The sequence below is a fragment of the Cetorhinus maximus genome, chromosome 2 (genome assembly GCF_964194155.1).
Source record: "Cetorhinus maximus chromosome 2, sCetMax3.hap1.1, whole genome shotgun sequence".
Taxonomy (NCBI): Eukaryota; Metazoa; Chordata; class Chondrichthyes; order Lamniformes; family Cetorhinidae; genus Cetorhinus; species Cetorhinus maximus.
This window is the reverse complement of record NC_135880.1, coordinates 167,881,493-167,898,231: the sequence shown is the minus strand read 5'-3', so window position 1 is coordinate 167,898,231 and position 16,739 is coordinate 167,881,493. Positions and strand designations below refer to the sequence as shown.

The 16,739-nt window shown below is 40.7% G+C and overlaps 2 protein-coding genes and 1 long non-coding RNA gene across 4 annotated transcripts in view; 2 read left to right on the top strand and 1 right to left on the bottom strand.

Moving 5' to 3' along the window:
• The first annotated feature begins 2,984 nt into the window (after positions 1 to 2,984).
• chrnb3a (cholinergic receptor nicotinic beta 3 subunit a) overlaps positions 2,985 to 16,739 on the top strand; it is a 41,484-nt gene continuing 27,729 nt past the window's right edge. Inside the window, exons 1-2 of one of the 2 annotated variants that reach the window (XM_078570658.1) lie at positions 2,985 to 3,359; positions 12,982 to 13,133. In XM_078570658.1, the coding sequence (XP_078426784.1) occupies positions 3,305 to 3,359; positions 12,982 to 13,133 (207 nt within the window). In that variant the 5' untranslated portion in view covers positions 2,985 to 3,304. Of the gene's footprint in view, positions 3,360 to 12,981; positions 13,134 to 14,843; positions 14,959 to 16,739 lie in introns of those variants that run through there. The other variant, XM_078570666.1, reaches the window with a different exon arrangement.
• LOC144699610 (uncharacterized) lies at positions 3,090 to 4,276 on the bottom strand. Its single transcript, XR_013580575.1, has 2 exons — positions 3,641 to 4,276; positions 3,090 to 3,408 (listed from the first exon to the last, which is right to left on the bottom strand). It is a non-coding gene; the product is annotated as an uncharacterized LOC144699610 (long non-coding RNA).
• chrna8 (cholinergic receptor, nicotinic, alpha 8) overlaps positions 14,853 to 16,739 on the top strand; it is a 412,535-nt gene continuing 410,648 nt past the window's right edge. Inside the window, exon 1 of the mRNA XM_078570645.1 lies at positions 14,853 to 14,958. The gene's annotated coding sequence lies outside the window, so the exon portion shown is untranslated. The remainder of the gene's footprint in view (positions 14,959 to 16,739) is intronic.

Genomic DNA, 16,739 nt, shown 5'->3' with positions numbered 1-16,739 from the left:
TGTGGGACGTTAATTCAAATGGGCATTAACTAATTGCTCTGGATTGTGCTTTTGTTCATAGCCTGAACTTTGTGGAACTTCATCAGCTTACACTCCAAATGAATAAGCATGTAATGCTGTTTGCTGGAAATGCGGAGTGGCAATGTTAGGAATGTGCACTAATGCTGGATTCCTGACTAGAATGTCATGTTTGAAAAACATATTTGTTTTAATATTCTCGTACTCTATTAGTTGTGCCAATAATAATTCACAGTTAATTTGTAGCGCTGCAGGACACTATTACAAAATGCAGGTTGTAAATCTAAATCAAATGTAACATTATGCCAGCAAAGCACATTAAAATGCCCACATTTTACAAGACTGCAGAGCCATCTGTTAGAAACGTGATATATTAATCTTAGCACCGTATTGTGTATTAACCCAGAGGCCTCAATGTAAATAGAATGCTGTGACATACAATTAAATTGAGTATCTACAGAAACACAAGGATTAAGCAAAAGATGGCAATCAAGTAATTTTCAACGGTGAGTAATTATTTTGTGCAGACCAATAGTATTCTCATCCCAGCAATTTGTAATTAAGTTTTGCCATATGAATAAGGCTTTCCTTTGTTAATTGAGGGCTTTAATAGAATTGATATGTAGCGAACCCTATTCGAAATCTAAGGTGCTTAAGATTTTATGATAGAAACCGAATGCAGAGGGTATAGATCCCAATCAGGTCTAATTGTGCAAGGGCACTGGTGGAGATATAACGCTCACATCTCAGAGATTCGCGCCGCTGCTTGTTAATCTATCAAAAACGTGGGAGCATCAAGATTTTTTCTTTTATAAAGCGTTAGCCCTAATAGTGCACAGTTCTGAATGAGCGTCCTGGACTTGCTAAACGTGTTAAATTCAGAGATTTGAACGAAGGTTACACTTTCAGATAGAAACCATGCTTGGCAGGAGTGAGAGATTCCCCGTGTGGTAGCTTGTCAAAAGTCAAGAATTGGATTCCGAGTTCTCTCTCCGCCCCTTGTGGAGCCTTATTATTATTCTTTTGCAACACTGTAAGCTTTTATCTAAACTCTGGGTACTGACGTAAGAAATTCGTTTTGGCTTTCTAGTTGATGGTGCAGTCACTGCATGCTGGACTCTGAATTCGAATTCTAAAATGTTGATTCTTTTGTAATACTGTAATGAAACGTCGTTGTATTCAAGAGGATCTCCAATTAAAATGCAGGGCTAATATCAGATTGACATAATCGTGTTTAGTTGAGGGCATTCGGGTCAAAAACGTCTTTAGATCCGGGGTGGGGTGGGGGGCGCATTTAAAAACCCCCTTGAATCGTTAGTATTGTTTGCTCTTACTGTGTAGCTACTCTATTTTTTGAGTCAACCGCGCCCGAAAATATACAACACAGGTTAAGGGATATTCTGGCAATCCCAGAATTGGGATATGTGTGCGCCTTTGGCACCGAGCCCCAGAAGAAAAAGAAAAAAAATATCAATAACTTTGCAGTCAAAATGGTTGTTGTTAAATCTGCCAGGGTTCATTGTAGTCAAGGAGTGTGGGTGGAGGGGGACCTGGGGGTACAGTTCAGAGATGTAGTTACAGACCTGGCCCCAGGTCTCCCTATGTTGGGGAAAAGGCGGGAAACGAACTCTAGCCCGATGAGATATGCCTTTGTTGGGGATTAGATCTGAACTCTTTCATGTCTATAATATAGTTTTCAACAGAGCGCTTTAGCCTTTCAATCTGGATTATTGTACAGTACAAATGGTTCACTGATCTCGTCTGCCGAGGTCAAACTCGAAGACAGTCAATGGACGGCAGCGCTGTCCACGGTGCTGAATTGCAGTGGTACTAAGGTTCAGATTTCAGGTGGGTGAGGTCATCAGGTCTCATATGTCTTGCAGAGGTAACAGCGGTCGCTTGAATGCCAACCACCGCTGGTAGCTGAATTATTCGCCGTGCCAAGTAGAACATGAACGAATTTAACTTTTAGCAGGTCAGATAGAGCGCTTAACGCCAACATCCATAAGGGGAAGCTAGATAAGTACATGCGCGAGAAAGGAATAGTAGGACATGTTGATAGGGTGAGATGAAGTCAGTAATGTGATGAAACATCTTGTGGAGCACAGGCACCAGCACAGACCAATTGGACCGAATGGCCCATTTCTGTGCTGTAATTTCTGTGCAATTCCATTGTATAAAGATATTGCATATTTATAACATGCTGGCGTGAATGTGCACATTCGCATTCTTGTTTCAATTAAGTTCCTGTGACACTGGAGCCCGTTTATCTTTGCCAGATTTCCCTGCCCACCTTATGTTGCATTTTTCACTTGCCCAATGTCTTTGCTAATCAGATCTTTAAATGCCCCTCCATTGCCCCACGCCCTAACAATTTCAGCCATTTACCCTTTGCGGTTTTCCATTTAAGCACATTACAAATCAACCTGCTTCCTCTGCATGTGTGTGTGTTTTTGTGTGTGTGTTCTTTTCCCCCAGTTCTCTATTCTTTTTTCAATGCTGTCGGTCAGTAATGTTTCCGGTTCTGATGAAAGGCCTATAACTGAAGCAATGTCGGTTCGCTCCACAGACACATGTCTCACTTGTCCTGGCTGTTTTCTGACCATTGTTTCTGTTTTTGCTTTACGCAGTCGCTACTGCACTGTACCAAGTTCGATCGACACTATTCTGTAAAATGAATCATTAGTAATTATTGTAATACTTCTCCTACACACAGACACACACACACACACACATATATACATATACAGGCAGTGTTCAATTTTACAGCATTAAGAAATGCATTATATTAACGTGTTTATGTGGTCTGATTATTTATATTGATAATTCAAGTGAAATTGTTGACTAATTTCGAGCTGTGTAAATGAATGATGCTATCCACCATCTGAACGGGGGAAGCAGCTCATGAATAATTCCGCCAAGTTTACGGTTAGATTCCCATGATCTGAGCACGACGGCAATTAGGACCCAGGGTGTTGCTCTGGTCGTCCAGTGTGGCTGAAAGCCGAGGGAAATCGATGAAGTGCAATTTTCTCTCTCTCTCTCGGAGACTGGAAGATTCTTTTTTAAAAAAAAGACCAACCGTATAGCCCCACCACTCCAACGCGATCTACCCTGGATGTAACCCCCATGGGATGTTTGTCGACACATTTGTATCGCATGCTCTGCTCTGTCTCCTTGCCTACATGGGGTTCAGCGAAGTTGGCTCCTGTCTCTGTCTGAGGAAAGATTCAATGATTGTATCTCAAGGCTGAGAGTTTGGAGTCGCAGCCTTTCAAGAGGTGACATGCAGCTGCTACTAGCCCTGATTATATGTGTTCTGTCCCTGCCTGGCACCACAGGTAAGATCCCATCTCTCTGTTGTTCAAGTGTCCAGACCGGAATCTGCATCTTGAAAACAAATTAGATGGAAAAATAGTATTTTCTAAACATGACTCCCGGTCCTTTTAAGCGCCCCCGGTTAATAATTAAAGGACGAGCTGAAATGAATTAGACTTGGATAGAAGGTATGCAGACATGTACAGTATATGAGACAGACTTGTCTCGTAGAACTCGGTGTCTGTGCAGAAATCAACTCTGAAAGATGGAGAATTATGTCAAAGCTTGTTTGGGAAATATTTACCTGGCTCACATACTCCCAATGGCTTCGCGCCTTCACAGGCAGACTGTACTTGTGTATCTTTACTTCTGTGTCCGATTAACCCCCTCCCAAGCTTTTAACTGCCGCGGGTGAGATTAATATTTACATTACATGCCTCAGAATTGTGGAGTTAATGTCAGGCGAGGTTGCCCCCTGAGAAGACCAGAGATTTCCAAGATAGGCGGGGGTAAAGGACGTCCTAAAGTGAAGTGAAGGAAATCTTCGTCCCAGGTGAAGGAAAGGCGGCACTTGGATTAAGGCAAAGGGTGATTGCAAACGAGAAAGAACTGGCTTTAAAAAAAAAGAAATCGGATTATAAAATTAAACTAGGCAAGAGCACAAGGGCTGAGGAGAAAAATTGTTTCCGTGCTCCACCATCTGGCTGCATCTTAATCTGATGATGTAAGAGCCATGTTCGCCAAGAATAACGACTTGCTTCATATGTTTCTTCTATTCAGTCATCCCATAGAAACTAAAGAATGGTGAATTTGGTGTACATGCTGGAAGGATAGTGCTATAGTATTCTGGAAATATCCAGTACAATTAAATATCTCCAATCATGAGTGGTAACTGATGGAATATAAATCCTTTATTTCCAGTTAGCAACAGTAACTGAAATAAAATAATGTTGCAATGGCTAACTCTATTCCTAGTCTACTTTCCTACTTTGCAGTTTTAAAAGATATTCAATCATTGTAACCTGAAGAATTTCAATGCAACCACTCTGTTACTCAAATTAGATGATATTCAAAAAAACCGACATACTAAATAAACTGACACTGCAAAGTAAACATTTAAAGTATCTAGTTAAGAGCAAATGGAATTTTATATGTAGATCTGATAATTAAAAATTGGAATATTCATGATAAAAGCAACTAAATTAATTTAACACGTTGTCAATTTAATTTTTTAATACCGTATGACCAGGTAAGATACGATTTATTTGCCTGTCTTCAGTTAATGCTTGTAACAAATTTATATTATAGTTATTGTATAGTTATACAGTATTTTGAGAAATGTGCAGAAGTCCAGGTCTAGGTAAAATATATGTACTTATGATGAAAAGCTGACCAAAATGGTTTCAAAAATTATTTCCTATTTTCCAATTTTCTCTTTGGACTTTCTGCACTTCTATGAGTCCCTTAGCTTGTAGAATGGACTGAAGCCTTGTTCTTAAAGATCTACCAATGGTACACAGATATGGCAGCATTCTTCCTCATTTTTTTTACCTTCACCAATAGCTAAACCTTGTTCCATCTTGCGTTATTCCCCCATTGATAGCGCATATATTATTTGTTAATCCTTGGTTTAATTGGTTCAATATTTTGCAGTGGCTGACTGCACTATCCCTACCAAAGTCAGTGGTAGATAGATGAAAGTATCCAAATTCATAATAGTTGATTATATTTGATATATAACACATGAAATTTGGCATAATATTTTCAGAAAAATGGTTAATCAATATTTGAGGATTATTCTGTTCTTTTGAAATTGGAATACCCCTTTTCTTGCTTAGAATTATTGTCTATGGAATGTAGAGTATAGGGACAGGCCATTCGACTTAACTGGTCTATGCCAGTGTTTTCATGCTCCATATGAGCATACCTCCCACCCTACTTCATCTAACCCTATCAACATAACCTTCTATTTGTTTTCTCCATTGTGTACCTATCCAGCTTTTACTTAAATGCAGTTGTCTCAACTACTTCTGTGATAGTGGATTTAGGCATTGCCCCATAATAATGATAACTTATGCTGCTTGACTTGAATTCAGGCGATAAAATATAATTGTATCTGCTGTAACCTAATTTGAGATTTGAATTGAACATGTTGGATGAGAAAAATAAAAAAGAAACACTTGCAATTACATAACACTTTTCATGGCCATAGAATGTCCAAAATGCTTTACAGCCAATTAAGTACTTTTGAAGTGTAGACATGATTGCAACATAGTCAGCTTAAATAAAGTTAGTATTTTATCAGTGGAACACTAAGCTCATTTGTAAGAGAGCAAATTCAAATCCTTTAACTCTTTAATTATTTTAAAGTTCTTGGCACTGCTTTTACAACGGGCAAACGTAGTTGTACCAGAACTTCAAAGTCTCTGATTAATAATTGTCAGCAAAAGTGAGAATTTTCAGAGCAGTGGGGGTGTTTTCTTCTAAGGAAAGACTTCAGTGATGATTGTAATGTCTAATTCTATTTCTATTCTACTTTCTTACCTTTCAGTTTTGAAATATATTGAATCATTGTAACTTGAAGAATTTCAATGCAACCACTCTGTGTTATTCAAATTAGATTATATTCAAACAAAACTAAAAAACTAAATGAACTAACACTGCATAGTAAATAATTAAAAGGTAATTGTTGCTAGCTCATCAGAAAGGATAACTGATATCAAGGGTAAAAGTAAATGCTTTATGTAGATTGCAATTAAACAAATCGTAAAGTGTCATAAGGTTTCTATTTTCTCCTGAAATCTCATAAACAGTAAACCTCACTACCATATCTACATCAATGATGAGGAACACCACATGCATCATAAGCATACAGCAGCCTTCCTATTGATGTCCATGATAATAACTGCCATTGGCCAAAAAAATTAACTTCATTAACTCAATATATATTATTTAAAAAATACACTGAATGACTTAAACATGCCTTATGGTTCAAATGCTACTTGCAAATTATTGCCATGTTTTATGGGTAATTTATGCTGTCATCAGAGATTATTGCCTACGACCACTTAATGAGTTACTTCAAAGTATTAACCAAAGAATTTAACTCCCTGATAATTCTACTTTAAACCTGTGCCATGATTTCCCTTTATCATGTCATCAGCCAATCACAACCTGTGATCAGCGTTACTTCCTTTTTGCTTCTTTCATGAGCATTATTTTTATTGAAACTCTGAGATAAATATACTCAAAATTGTAGGCAGCAAAGAGTGACTATAAATCTGCAATGTAGGTTAGCTAGTACTTGTAAATAATACAATACTAGTAATTAATACTATTTTGAAAAAAGGTGATAGACCAAAGTCAGACCGATTATATTTCCCTTAATTTTGCATCAAAATCAGGTAATATTATGAAATTCATCATTGTGAGTAAATGATGACTAATTCTGTTAACATTCTAACAAATGATAGCCAACATAGCCTCAGAATGAGGAAATCCCTGGTTGTGAATCCTAGTGGCATCTCAGGTAAGCATTGGAAAGCCTTACAATGCAGTGTACTTAGACTGTCTACTTAGATTTTCAATAGATCTTTGACAAAGTTCAAGCAATATCATACCTATACCTCTATGCCCAAATCCCCGCAATACTAGAGATTACGGTGAAGTAGTGACCTCATCTTTATAATAATCTATCTCACTTCCCTTTCCTTCAACAGCCTCCTTTTAACATTCATTGGAAGGAACGTACAGATTTTTACACCTCAAAGACTGATTATCCGTATAACTGTTAAGTCATCACCTCTTCTCTCCTCTCCTCAATCCTCATTCCCTTCTCAATCCATGATTAATTCCTTAGCCATTCCACAAAACTCTCCCTCAGCCTCCTTCCACCACCCCCTCCCAACCATCATCAGACGCATTTCCCCCATTAGACAGTTGGGTCCAATTAATAGTTTGTGAAGCAATTTGAAAGGTTTCTTAGAAATCAAATAAAAATGCTGTAATTTTTGTTTTGTTGCAAAGTTTCTTGCTGGGGATGATGGCAATCTCCTCGCAGACCCTTTTGTTGGTGTGGAAGTCATTGCCAAGGCGGGTGTAGTATTTCTCAATGATCACTCGGGCGGCTTTCTTGACCGTCTTAGTCCTGACACGACCCATCTTGGATTCCAGCTAAGAGAAGAGAGCGGTGGCTGCTGGGAGCAGCTTTATGAGGACTGGAGTAATTTTCCCCAGGGATTTTTAGGAATTTAAGAACCTCTTAGATGGCCAAGATGGGGGTCTTATGTTAAAATGCTAATTTAGCCTATATTTAGCACAAGATGCCATCTTGTAAAGGAGTTGAAGCTTGCATGAGGAATGGCTGGCAAAGAATCATTAAGCAGTTGATTGTCTGCTAGTGCTTATTAAGGAGGCAGTACAGTATCTTTGTAGCTGATGCTTAACCTAACACCCTCTCCTAACTACTCCCATGGAAAGTAAACAAGTCATTGTAGGGGATTTTGAGCACTATTAAAGGTTTATCACCTTTTACTGTTCATTTACTGCTGGAGATTTGAAGATAACTTGTGAAACACAGCATGAGACTTTCTGAGACACTATGTCAAGATTTCGCTACTCTACATTATACGCTCCTTACAGGAGTCACCAGAAAACAGGTCATGGGCATCACCCCTTTGTCTGGAGCAGGAATGGGAGGAGGGCATTAGGCCAGGCAGATCTGCACCAGCCGCTAGAGGGGAGAGGGACAGTGGGGACAAGAGGGTAAGGTGAACAGCTTCCCAACCCCCCTTCCCCGTGAGTACAGGATTTCCCTCATCCTTTGGACTTCTTCCAGCAGAACCTCCAGTGCCTCATCTGAGAACCCATGCGCACTCTCAACCAGACACTGGACCATCTCAAAATGTGCTGCTGTGTGTCCTCCAGCATACAGCCCTGAGTGCAAATAGGTGCAAGGAGCCCACATAGGCTGCTCCACGAAAATTGTTTCTAACCTGGAACTGAGTTCTAAACCTGCAGGTGTCTATTTCTCCCTTCTCCTAACTATGCTTCAGTTCTGCCGAAGGGCCGTGAGGGCTCGAAACGTTAACTGATTTCTTCTCCGCCGATGCTGCCAGACCTGCTGAGTTTTTCCAGGTAATTCTGTTTTTGATTTGGATTTCCAGCATCCGCAGTAGCTTTTAGCTTTTTGTTTTTATGTCTAGTTTAGTATGTCCAGGCAAATTCAAAACCTTATAGTCAGCAAATAGGATCAACATTACATGCTAAAACCAGACTTTCAAACAGGCATGTCTCATTAGCATTACATCCATTTAGCTCTTGTTTACACTTTCATCAAAAACAACCCCCTAAATAAAGGCAAGTTGTTATGTGTTAAGAATAGTGATGAAATAGCTAAGGATGAAATTGAAAGAGATCTAAAAATTGTCTAGGCTTCAGCTCTAAATTTCCTTGAGTTCTTCATCACAGTGTTCAACTATTTCATAAACATGTGATTTTTACCTCTTTTGTCCTATCTGAGCATCCATTCCATTTGTTCTTCATGATTCATATGAGGAACATTTTGATTTAAAGTTGCCTTTTGCCAGTTTGAATCTGTTGATCATGGTTCAACTTTAGTCAGTGTGCCTGATTTACCTTTTCTATATTGCATGCTATTTTCTTTGGCTGTATGGATTCACTTTTAAATGTCTTTTTTTAAATGCTGAAAAGCACAGCTTTCTTTAATCTTTCTCAATTAAGTGCTCAGCAATGTTGTTCGTCCCTGCAATGCTTCCAGGATTTGAATCTCTTACTTGGGCTGTAATGGCCAAAACTGGACAAGGAACAATCCGATCACGGAACTGAATAGATTTAAATAACCTTTCACTTGTCCATTGCTTATTTGCCTGCATAGGTAGGTATTCTGCTTGTATTAATCTTATTCGTTCATAGGATGGGAACATTGCTAGCAAGGTCAGCATTTATTGCCGAACCCTAAGTGCCTTTAATTCAATGACTTGCAGAGGACAGTTAAGGGAGTAACCTCTGACTAGGAAAGTGCTGGCCTGCAGGAATTGGAAGGAATGAATGCCTACTTACCTGGTATTGAAAATTACGTTGACACTTTCGAGGTTGGGGGTGCAGGTCAGTCGGAATGGCGGGGAGGGCGGGGGGCAGCCAGAGGTCTGTGGGGGTTGTTTGGGGGGGGTGGGGTGGTGTCCGAGGCCCAGGGGTTGGGGTCCAGGGTCCGGGGGCTGGGTGTGAGTCAGAGGTCCGGGGGTGTCGGTGGCCCAGGGAGGTTCGTGTGGCGGGGGTGGGGTCTGAGGTCCAGGGCAGTGTCATGAGGGGGCAGAGGTCAGAGGACCGGGGGATGTCTTGGGGGGGGTGTCGGAGATCCGGGGGGGTGGCTTTGGGGGATCCGAGGTTTGGGGCAGTCTTTGGGGGGTTTCCGATATCTGGGGAGGGCGGGTGGGAGTCAGAGGTCTGGGGAGGATCTGGGGTCAAGGGGCGTTGGGGGATGGGGATAAGGAGGGCGGCCGGGGTGGTGGAGGGACTCCCATGAGAGGAGGAGGGTTCAGGGGTGTGGGGTAGTCTCATGGGGTCGGTCTGGGTCTATACAATAGTTACTCAGAAATTAGAAGAGGTCTTAATTCTTCTAACCTTTTCTGAGTGACTATTGGTATAACCCTGGCGGAACCATCCCAAGTTTACGATTTAAACCACATTTTTCGATGGTTCCCAGCATAATTGCCCAGAGGAAGTGTGCACTTGTGGGCAATTGCGGTTCAAACCCTTACCTCGGCACTTCCCAGAGGGATTCCCCAGCGCATCTTTGGGGTACCCACCCAAAGCTCGACACTGGGGAGCTCAGAAGTTACAGGCCAGTAATGCTGTGAGTCTGAAGTCGCATATGGGCCAGACCAGGTAAGGGATGGCAGATTTCTTTTCTTAAAGGACATTAGTGAAGCAAATGCGATTTCACAACAACCCAGTAGTCACTTGGCCACCATTACTGATATCAGCTTTTTATTCCAAAATTAGATTTGTTATCAAAAAATTACATTTTTAATTCCCCAAGAAACATAACCACTGTGCCACTATTCTCTACGATGGATTGCAATCATTAAATATATTAAGTATCAAGGGGCCAAAAGTCCAAGGATTACAATACTGCTAATTATGCCAGTCTTCAAATGTAAGAACCCCTGACAACATTGTACCTGAAAAAGCTATACTAGCATTTCTTCTACTATATAAAGTCCAGTTTAAACCAATAATGATTTAAGTTTTAGGTCAAAATACTGCGGATGCTGGAAATCTGAAACAAAGACAAAAAGTGCTGGAAGAACTCAGCAAGCCTGACAGCATCTGTGGAGAGAAAGACAGATCATACGGACTCGAGACATTGGCCAGGATTTTCCCCTGGCCGATTTGGGGATGGGGCCTGCTTGCCATGGGGAAAACGACGCGGGATGACGTCTGGAGGGATCCCTGATGTCATCCCGGTCCCTTTAAATTTTTAGGAAACTCTTTCGAGTTATCAACAGTCACAGATTGCAACTCTTTCGAGTACAATCACAGTTCTTGGTTTCCGGGAGTGGGACATGAACCCACAACCCTCTGATTTAAAGGCGAGGGTGCTATGAACTGAGCCACAGCTGACACCTCTAAGGCGGGCGGACAGCGAAATCAACCAATTGAGGCCATTGACAGGCTCATTAAGATAATTAAAGACCTACCCATCCAAGCTTAAGGCTGGCGGGCAGGCCAGGAGCCCCAGCGGGCTCCAGATTATTCATGAAACTTCATCCACTGGCGGGATGAAGTTTCATGTCTGTTTTTTTTAAATGTAATTAAATTTTAAGTGTTTATTATTAACATGTCCCATCACACGTGACATTGTCACATGAGGGGGACATGTTAATAATTTTAATATTTTTCTATTTTTAGACTTTACTTACCTCTCACGAATCTCCCTGAGACAGTACTTTGCCTCAGGGAGCAGTGCGCTCTTTCGCATAGCGCACCCTGTCGGGCAGGCTGCTGGACGGGTCTTAATTGGCCCGCCCACTCAAAATGATGCCGGGCCTCATTTCGGTGGCGGGGGTCGGCTGTCTGCCCGCCGCCGAACCGGTGGGGCCCGCACGCCATCCGAGGGCAAAATTCTGCCCATTAACTCTGTCTTTCTCTCCACAGATGCTGTCAGACCTGTTGAGTTTTTCCAGCACTTTGTGTTGAATGAGTGTTTGCTTTTCAATCAATGCAGGCCCAGACTGAATGACACCATCTAATGTTGTGGATTGACTGCATTTGCACTGATTTGGAATTGTTCAAACAATGTGAACGAGTCATAATTTGGCCCAAGTTTTAAAAAGCCATTAATATCATCAGTTTGTGCGATCATGTCACTTTATCCATCATTGATCATTCTCCCAAATAAAGTGCCAGCCTTAGTGGTGAGAAAATATGAAACCAGGCAGATATGTTCTTTCACAATTTTATTTATGGAAAGAAACAGAGGTAAACATAAAGAAAATTATATTATGCAGGTGATGGGAAATAGATGCAATAGTGTTGTTCTAAAGGGACTTGGATAACAACTTGGAAAGGAAAAATAATTGCAAGACTATAGGCTAAAAGAGAGGACAGGGGATTAATTGGATCACATTTTCAAAGAATGGCTTCCTATTGTTTTGTTTGGTTCTATGAGAAATTACTTCAACTTTGGTTTAATCTTATCATATCCAGCTCTGGTCTTATTTCAGAAATGTAAAGGGTAATTTTACCAAATACTTCTGCCAGCAAGTAGTCTTGCTGTCTGGGAGTAAAGCTTAATAAAATTACCTATGTTGTTTTTATAAAAATAATCCTAACCTTGAATCATGCATTTTTTTCCCAACCGTTAGGTGTATATTAGAATAAATTTTAAGGGAGAAGAATGAATCAAAAATCATCTTTTTGCATTTTAAATTTTAGTTTTAGACTTTATAGGAATCTTTTAAACTTTAACATAAAATTTCAGAAGTTGTCCTAATTTCTCAGACAACTTGCAAGACAAGAAGACATTTTGAAAAATAATATATTGACATCTTAGTGATATTAAAACTAGAAGTTACTTTTAGAAGTAATGGTGGTAGAAAGAATTACCACCAACATCTGTCTTCTATTCCAGCACAGGTATGGCTGAAATTCATTTTGTTCAGTATTGCAAAACAGACAATAGCAAATCTGTAGCATGTCATACAAGCTGCCAAATTTTCTTTTTCATTGGTTAGAACCAGGGGCATGTAAGGGAAGATAGTTTTGTTCTGAAAGTGATGACCAAAAGATCGCAAAGCCAGATCATCTTGGGGGGGTGTGGGTGGGTTAGGAAGCTGGAGAGGGTTGAAATGGTTTCCTTACACACTATTGTCTCGACAATAGCTTCAATGTTATTCCGAGGGCACTGCTATGCTTGGGCATTTTTGCGCTGCTCCACTCTATCCCCAGAAACCCGAGGGTCAGGGTAAAGGGGACCGACATGCAGCAAAACCACCAGCCATCCTCTTTTAACAGACCTTTGTTTGAAAAACATGAGCGATTCCATAGGGCAACAGTCACAATGGTTAGTCAATTTTCTTTTTTGCAGAAGGTCTCATTTTTACAATTTTTACATTGTTCCAGCTGCCAGAACAATTAAGTTGCTTGCTGAGATAGAGGACACCCTGCTAAAAAACTTGTTTCGAGGATACCAGAAATGGGTGAGACCAGTTAGAAACTCCAATGATACAATAAAAGTGAAGTTTGGACTTGAAATCTCCCAGCTGGTGGATGTGGTAAGTGAGTCAATGAGATGGTATTTTCAGAAAGTGATGTAATCTCATTTTAACTGAAAGTCAAAGTTTTTTTTTAAACAAGTGCTTGCATTTTGTTGACTTTAATTGACAAATTATGGGCTGTGAACATGATCAATGTTAACTGAAATCTATACATTGATGCATGACTTTATCAGTATAAATATTTGTATCCTTTATTACAGAATGTAACTTGTATATCGCAGATCATATACACTAGCCTCAATTTTGCAATCCAGGGGCAACTAGGGTTGTGTACACTCGTGATGCAGGTATATTCATGTTAGAGTGTGGGCTGTGTCAATTATTTGAAATTTTCATTTGTTCAGCCTCCCTACACATGTACAAAATGCGCAGCGAGTCAGGCCTACAACATGGTAGCCTACAACATAGTGGTGTGTTACAGTTCGCTCAGGGAGCCTGAATTGCTGTAGCAATACGCATTTTTATATGCATGTTGTGGTCTGGAGCAGCGGTCTGCAGAGGGTCAAGAAGGCAGCTCACCACCACCTTCTCAAAGGCAACTAGGGACAGGCAATAAATGCTGGCCCAGCCAGCGAAGACCACATCCCATAAATGATTTTTTTAAAATGGGTAATGACAACAGAGGTTCCAATGTTCTTTCCATCACATGGATGATCAGGAACCTCTCCTACTCTTACCATTGGTGTGTGTTGGAAGATACTCAACCTGTTTGGCTGTGTTATAGATGTACTTTCCTTGCCCATCAAGTCCTGGGGTAGGACTTGAACCCAGAGCTTCTGGTTCAGAGGTAGGGATGCTACCCACTGCACCACAAAACCTCCTGGTAACTAATCACTAGTAACTAAATCCAGCCATTTTAAGGGATAATGTTGGCCTTTAAATGAGGAATATTTTTATTCTAATATAAAAGCAAAATGTAGCAGATGCTGGAAATCTGAAATAAAAACAGAAAATGCTGGAAAAACTCAGCAGGCCTGTCAGCATCTGTGGAGAGAGAAACAGAGTGGCTCTGAAGAAAAGTCATATGGACTCGAAACGTTAACTCAGCATTCTAATTCTGTCAGAGCTAATGATACTTGTCAGAAAGCATAGCTCCAATGACAATGGAGCCATTGCAGCAAAGGACAGTGGTTACCTTTTGGGGCAGAAAGCCATGCTCCTGTAAAGGTGGCAAGCTAAATCCACACATAAGGAGATGGCACAGCAGTTTAACAAGGCTTTGAAGATCTGGAGCACCCAAGTACAAATTTGGAAGAGGTTTTCAGGCATGCAGTGAAGTACACAGGTAAGTGGACTTACTTTCACATACTTGCTAACCCTTTCTTCAGAACATATGCATCAAACAGGGTTTAAGTGCAGTTCTGTGTTTCCTTAATTCTCTTTACTTTTCTGCTTTAGGGCTATCAATAGAAGAACACATGAGTCAGTGGGCCTGAAACTAGTAAGAATCTCACTCTACATGACAAAATGACTTGAAATTTGTTCCTGAAAAAAGTACTGGAAGACATTATCAAGACTGAGTTTAGTGACACCATCCAGCAAATATCCTTTTTCTGCAACCTTTTCTGTGCTTCTTGTCTTCCTTTTCCCCTGGGGCTCCACTTGCCAAGTAACTGTAGTGCCTTACGTTCTTAGCTCTCTTTAAGACAATATCTTGAGGGTACATTCTACTTGTCTGTCCTTTCCTCTCCTTGTAGGTTCTTCTGATGCAGCGTTCAGAATACAGTGGCACCGTGGTCTTTGGCACATCACAGCATGTTGCGTCAAGCACTCCTCTTGCCTCAGCAACAGCCCAGCTACTACACCCTGGAACGGGCAATTAGTGAGTTCGCTGACTTACGGTTCTAACACTTGGAACATTTGGAAAGAGCAGAGATGGCAGGTTTCACCAACACTGGAGGGATCCACCAACTGGCCACTGTGTGCCAAAGTTATGCACTGGAGTTATCATAAAGAGTACTGGTAGCTATGTGGGCTCAACCTATGATGTTTTTCACACTTTAAAGTCTGCAAGTTGGTAAAAGATCAGTGCCCTACCCACCAACCTTATCACTAGAAATGATAGAGGCATTCCCACCTGTAAAACTGGCATCAGTAGCTAGCATTATACAACTGCAGACTAGCTTTAACAGTTGTCCCTGATAATGTATCCTGATCAATGAAAGAATATTAAAATATTTTACATCTTATAAAATATCTTATAAAGATATTTTGACCAATATTGTCCTTATTGATCCCAATACATTTGCCTGAACTTTTTCAAAGAACATTTGTGCTCCCTTCCCCATCTGCTCATGTGATGCTTGGAGTTATTTCTGTAAGCTGAAATAGAATCAAGTTGGAAAAATCAAACTCATGCATAGATTTTTTTGAGGCACAGCATTTGTCTCCATCCTTAATTGCCCTTGAGAAGATGGTGATGATTTTCCTTCTTGAATGCAACTGAGTGGCTTGTTGGTCCATTTCAGAGGGCAATTAAGCGTCAACCACATTATTATGGATCTGGAGTCACAGTAATGGAGTAATAACAGCAGATTTCCTTCCCTAAAGGACATTAGTGAACCAGAAGGGTTTTTACAACAATCTGGTGATTGCATGATTACGGTCACTGACTCTCATTTCTTTGCTGCGAACAACCCAAAAAAAGACGTATACAGCAATGTAGCTATAATTCCACCGGATATGAGAAATAAGCGCACTGTTAAAAAGCAGTTACTAGGTCGGGAAACATATACATGCAGCGTGATCTCAGCAGACCTGAGCTATGCTGCCAAATCCACACTACCATCTAGTCAGGGGATAAAGTTGTACAAGTGTATATTTGCAACACATACCTCATTTAATTCCAAGGACATTGATAAATGTATCAGTATTTTTCAATAATCTAAATATTTTATGATGAAGAGTACAATCATGTTTGTACTCTCAATATAAAATCATTAGCTGAACGGGGAATGGAACTTTGTGCGTGTGCAGTGCTACTTTAGCATGATGTCAGTGATACAAAGCAAGGATATCTTGTACAATTTTTTTTTTAGTTACTCTCTTTTAGGATATGAATGTCCCAACTCATTTGGCATTTGTTGCCCATCCCTAGTTGTCTTTGAGTAGGTGATTGTGATCCTTCTTAACCATTCCAGTTCACGTGGTCAAAGTGCTGTTAGATTGGGAGTTTCAGGTTGTTTAACCCACTGACGATGTTCCGTTCAGGAAGAGCATAATTTAGGAGGGAACCTGGAGGTGACAGTGTTGCCGTGTACCTGCCTCCCTTGTCCTTCTTGGTGGTGAAGGTCATGGGCTTGGAAAAGTGGCCTGGAAGCATTCAGGCCTGTAAATGAAGAGTTTTGTGGATGCCAACCTAAGATTATTTCCACCGTATAGCTGAGGCCTCTGTGTTCAGTTGCTCATCCACCAAATGTACTTCAAAAAAGTGAGAATTTTGGAAAGACAACGGGCCATAGGAACTGGGGTGGAAGTTGCTGCAGATTTGGAGGAGGAAGCAGCAGTGACAGCAGAACATGGTAGGAGCCATAGCAGAACAATAATAGAAGGGACAGTAAATGCATACAACACAAAGAGGTATGCAAGAGTCCCAGCTGACAT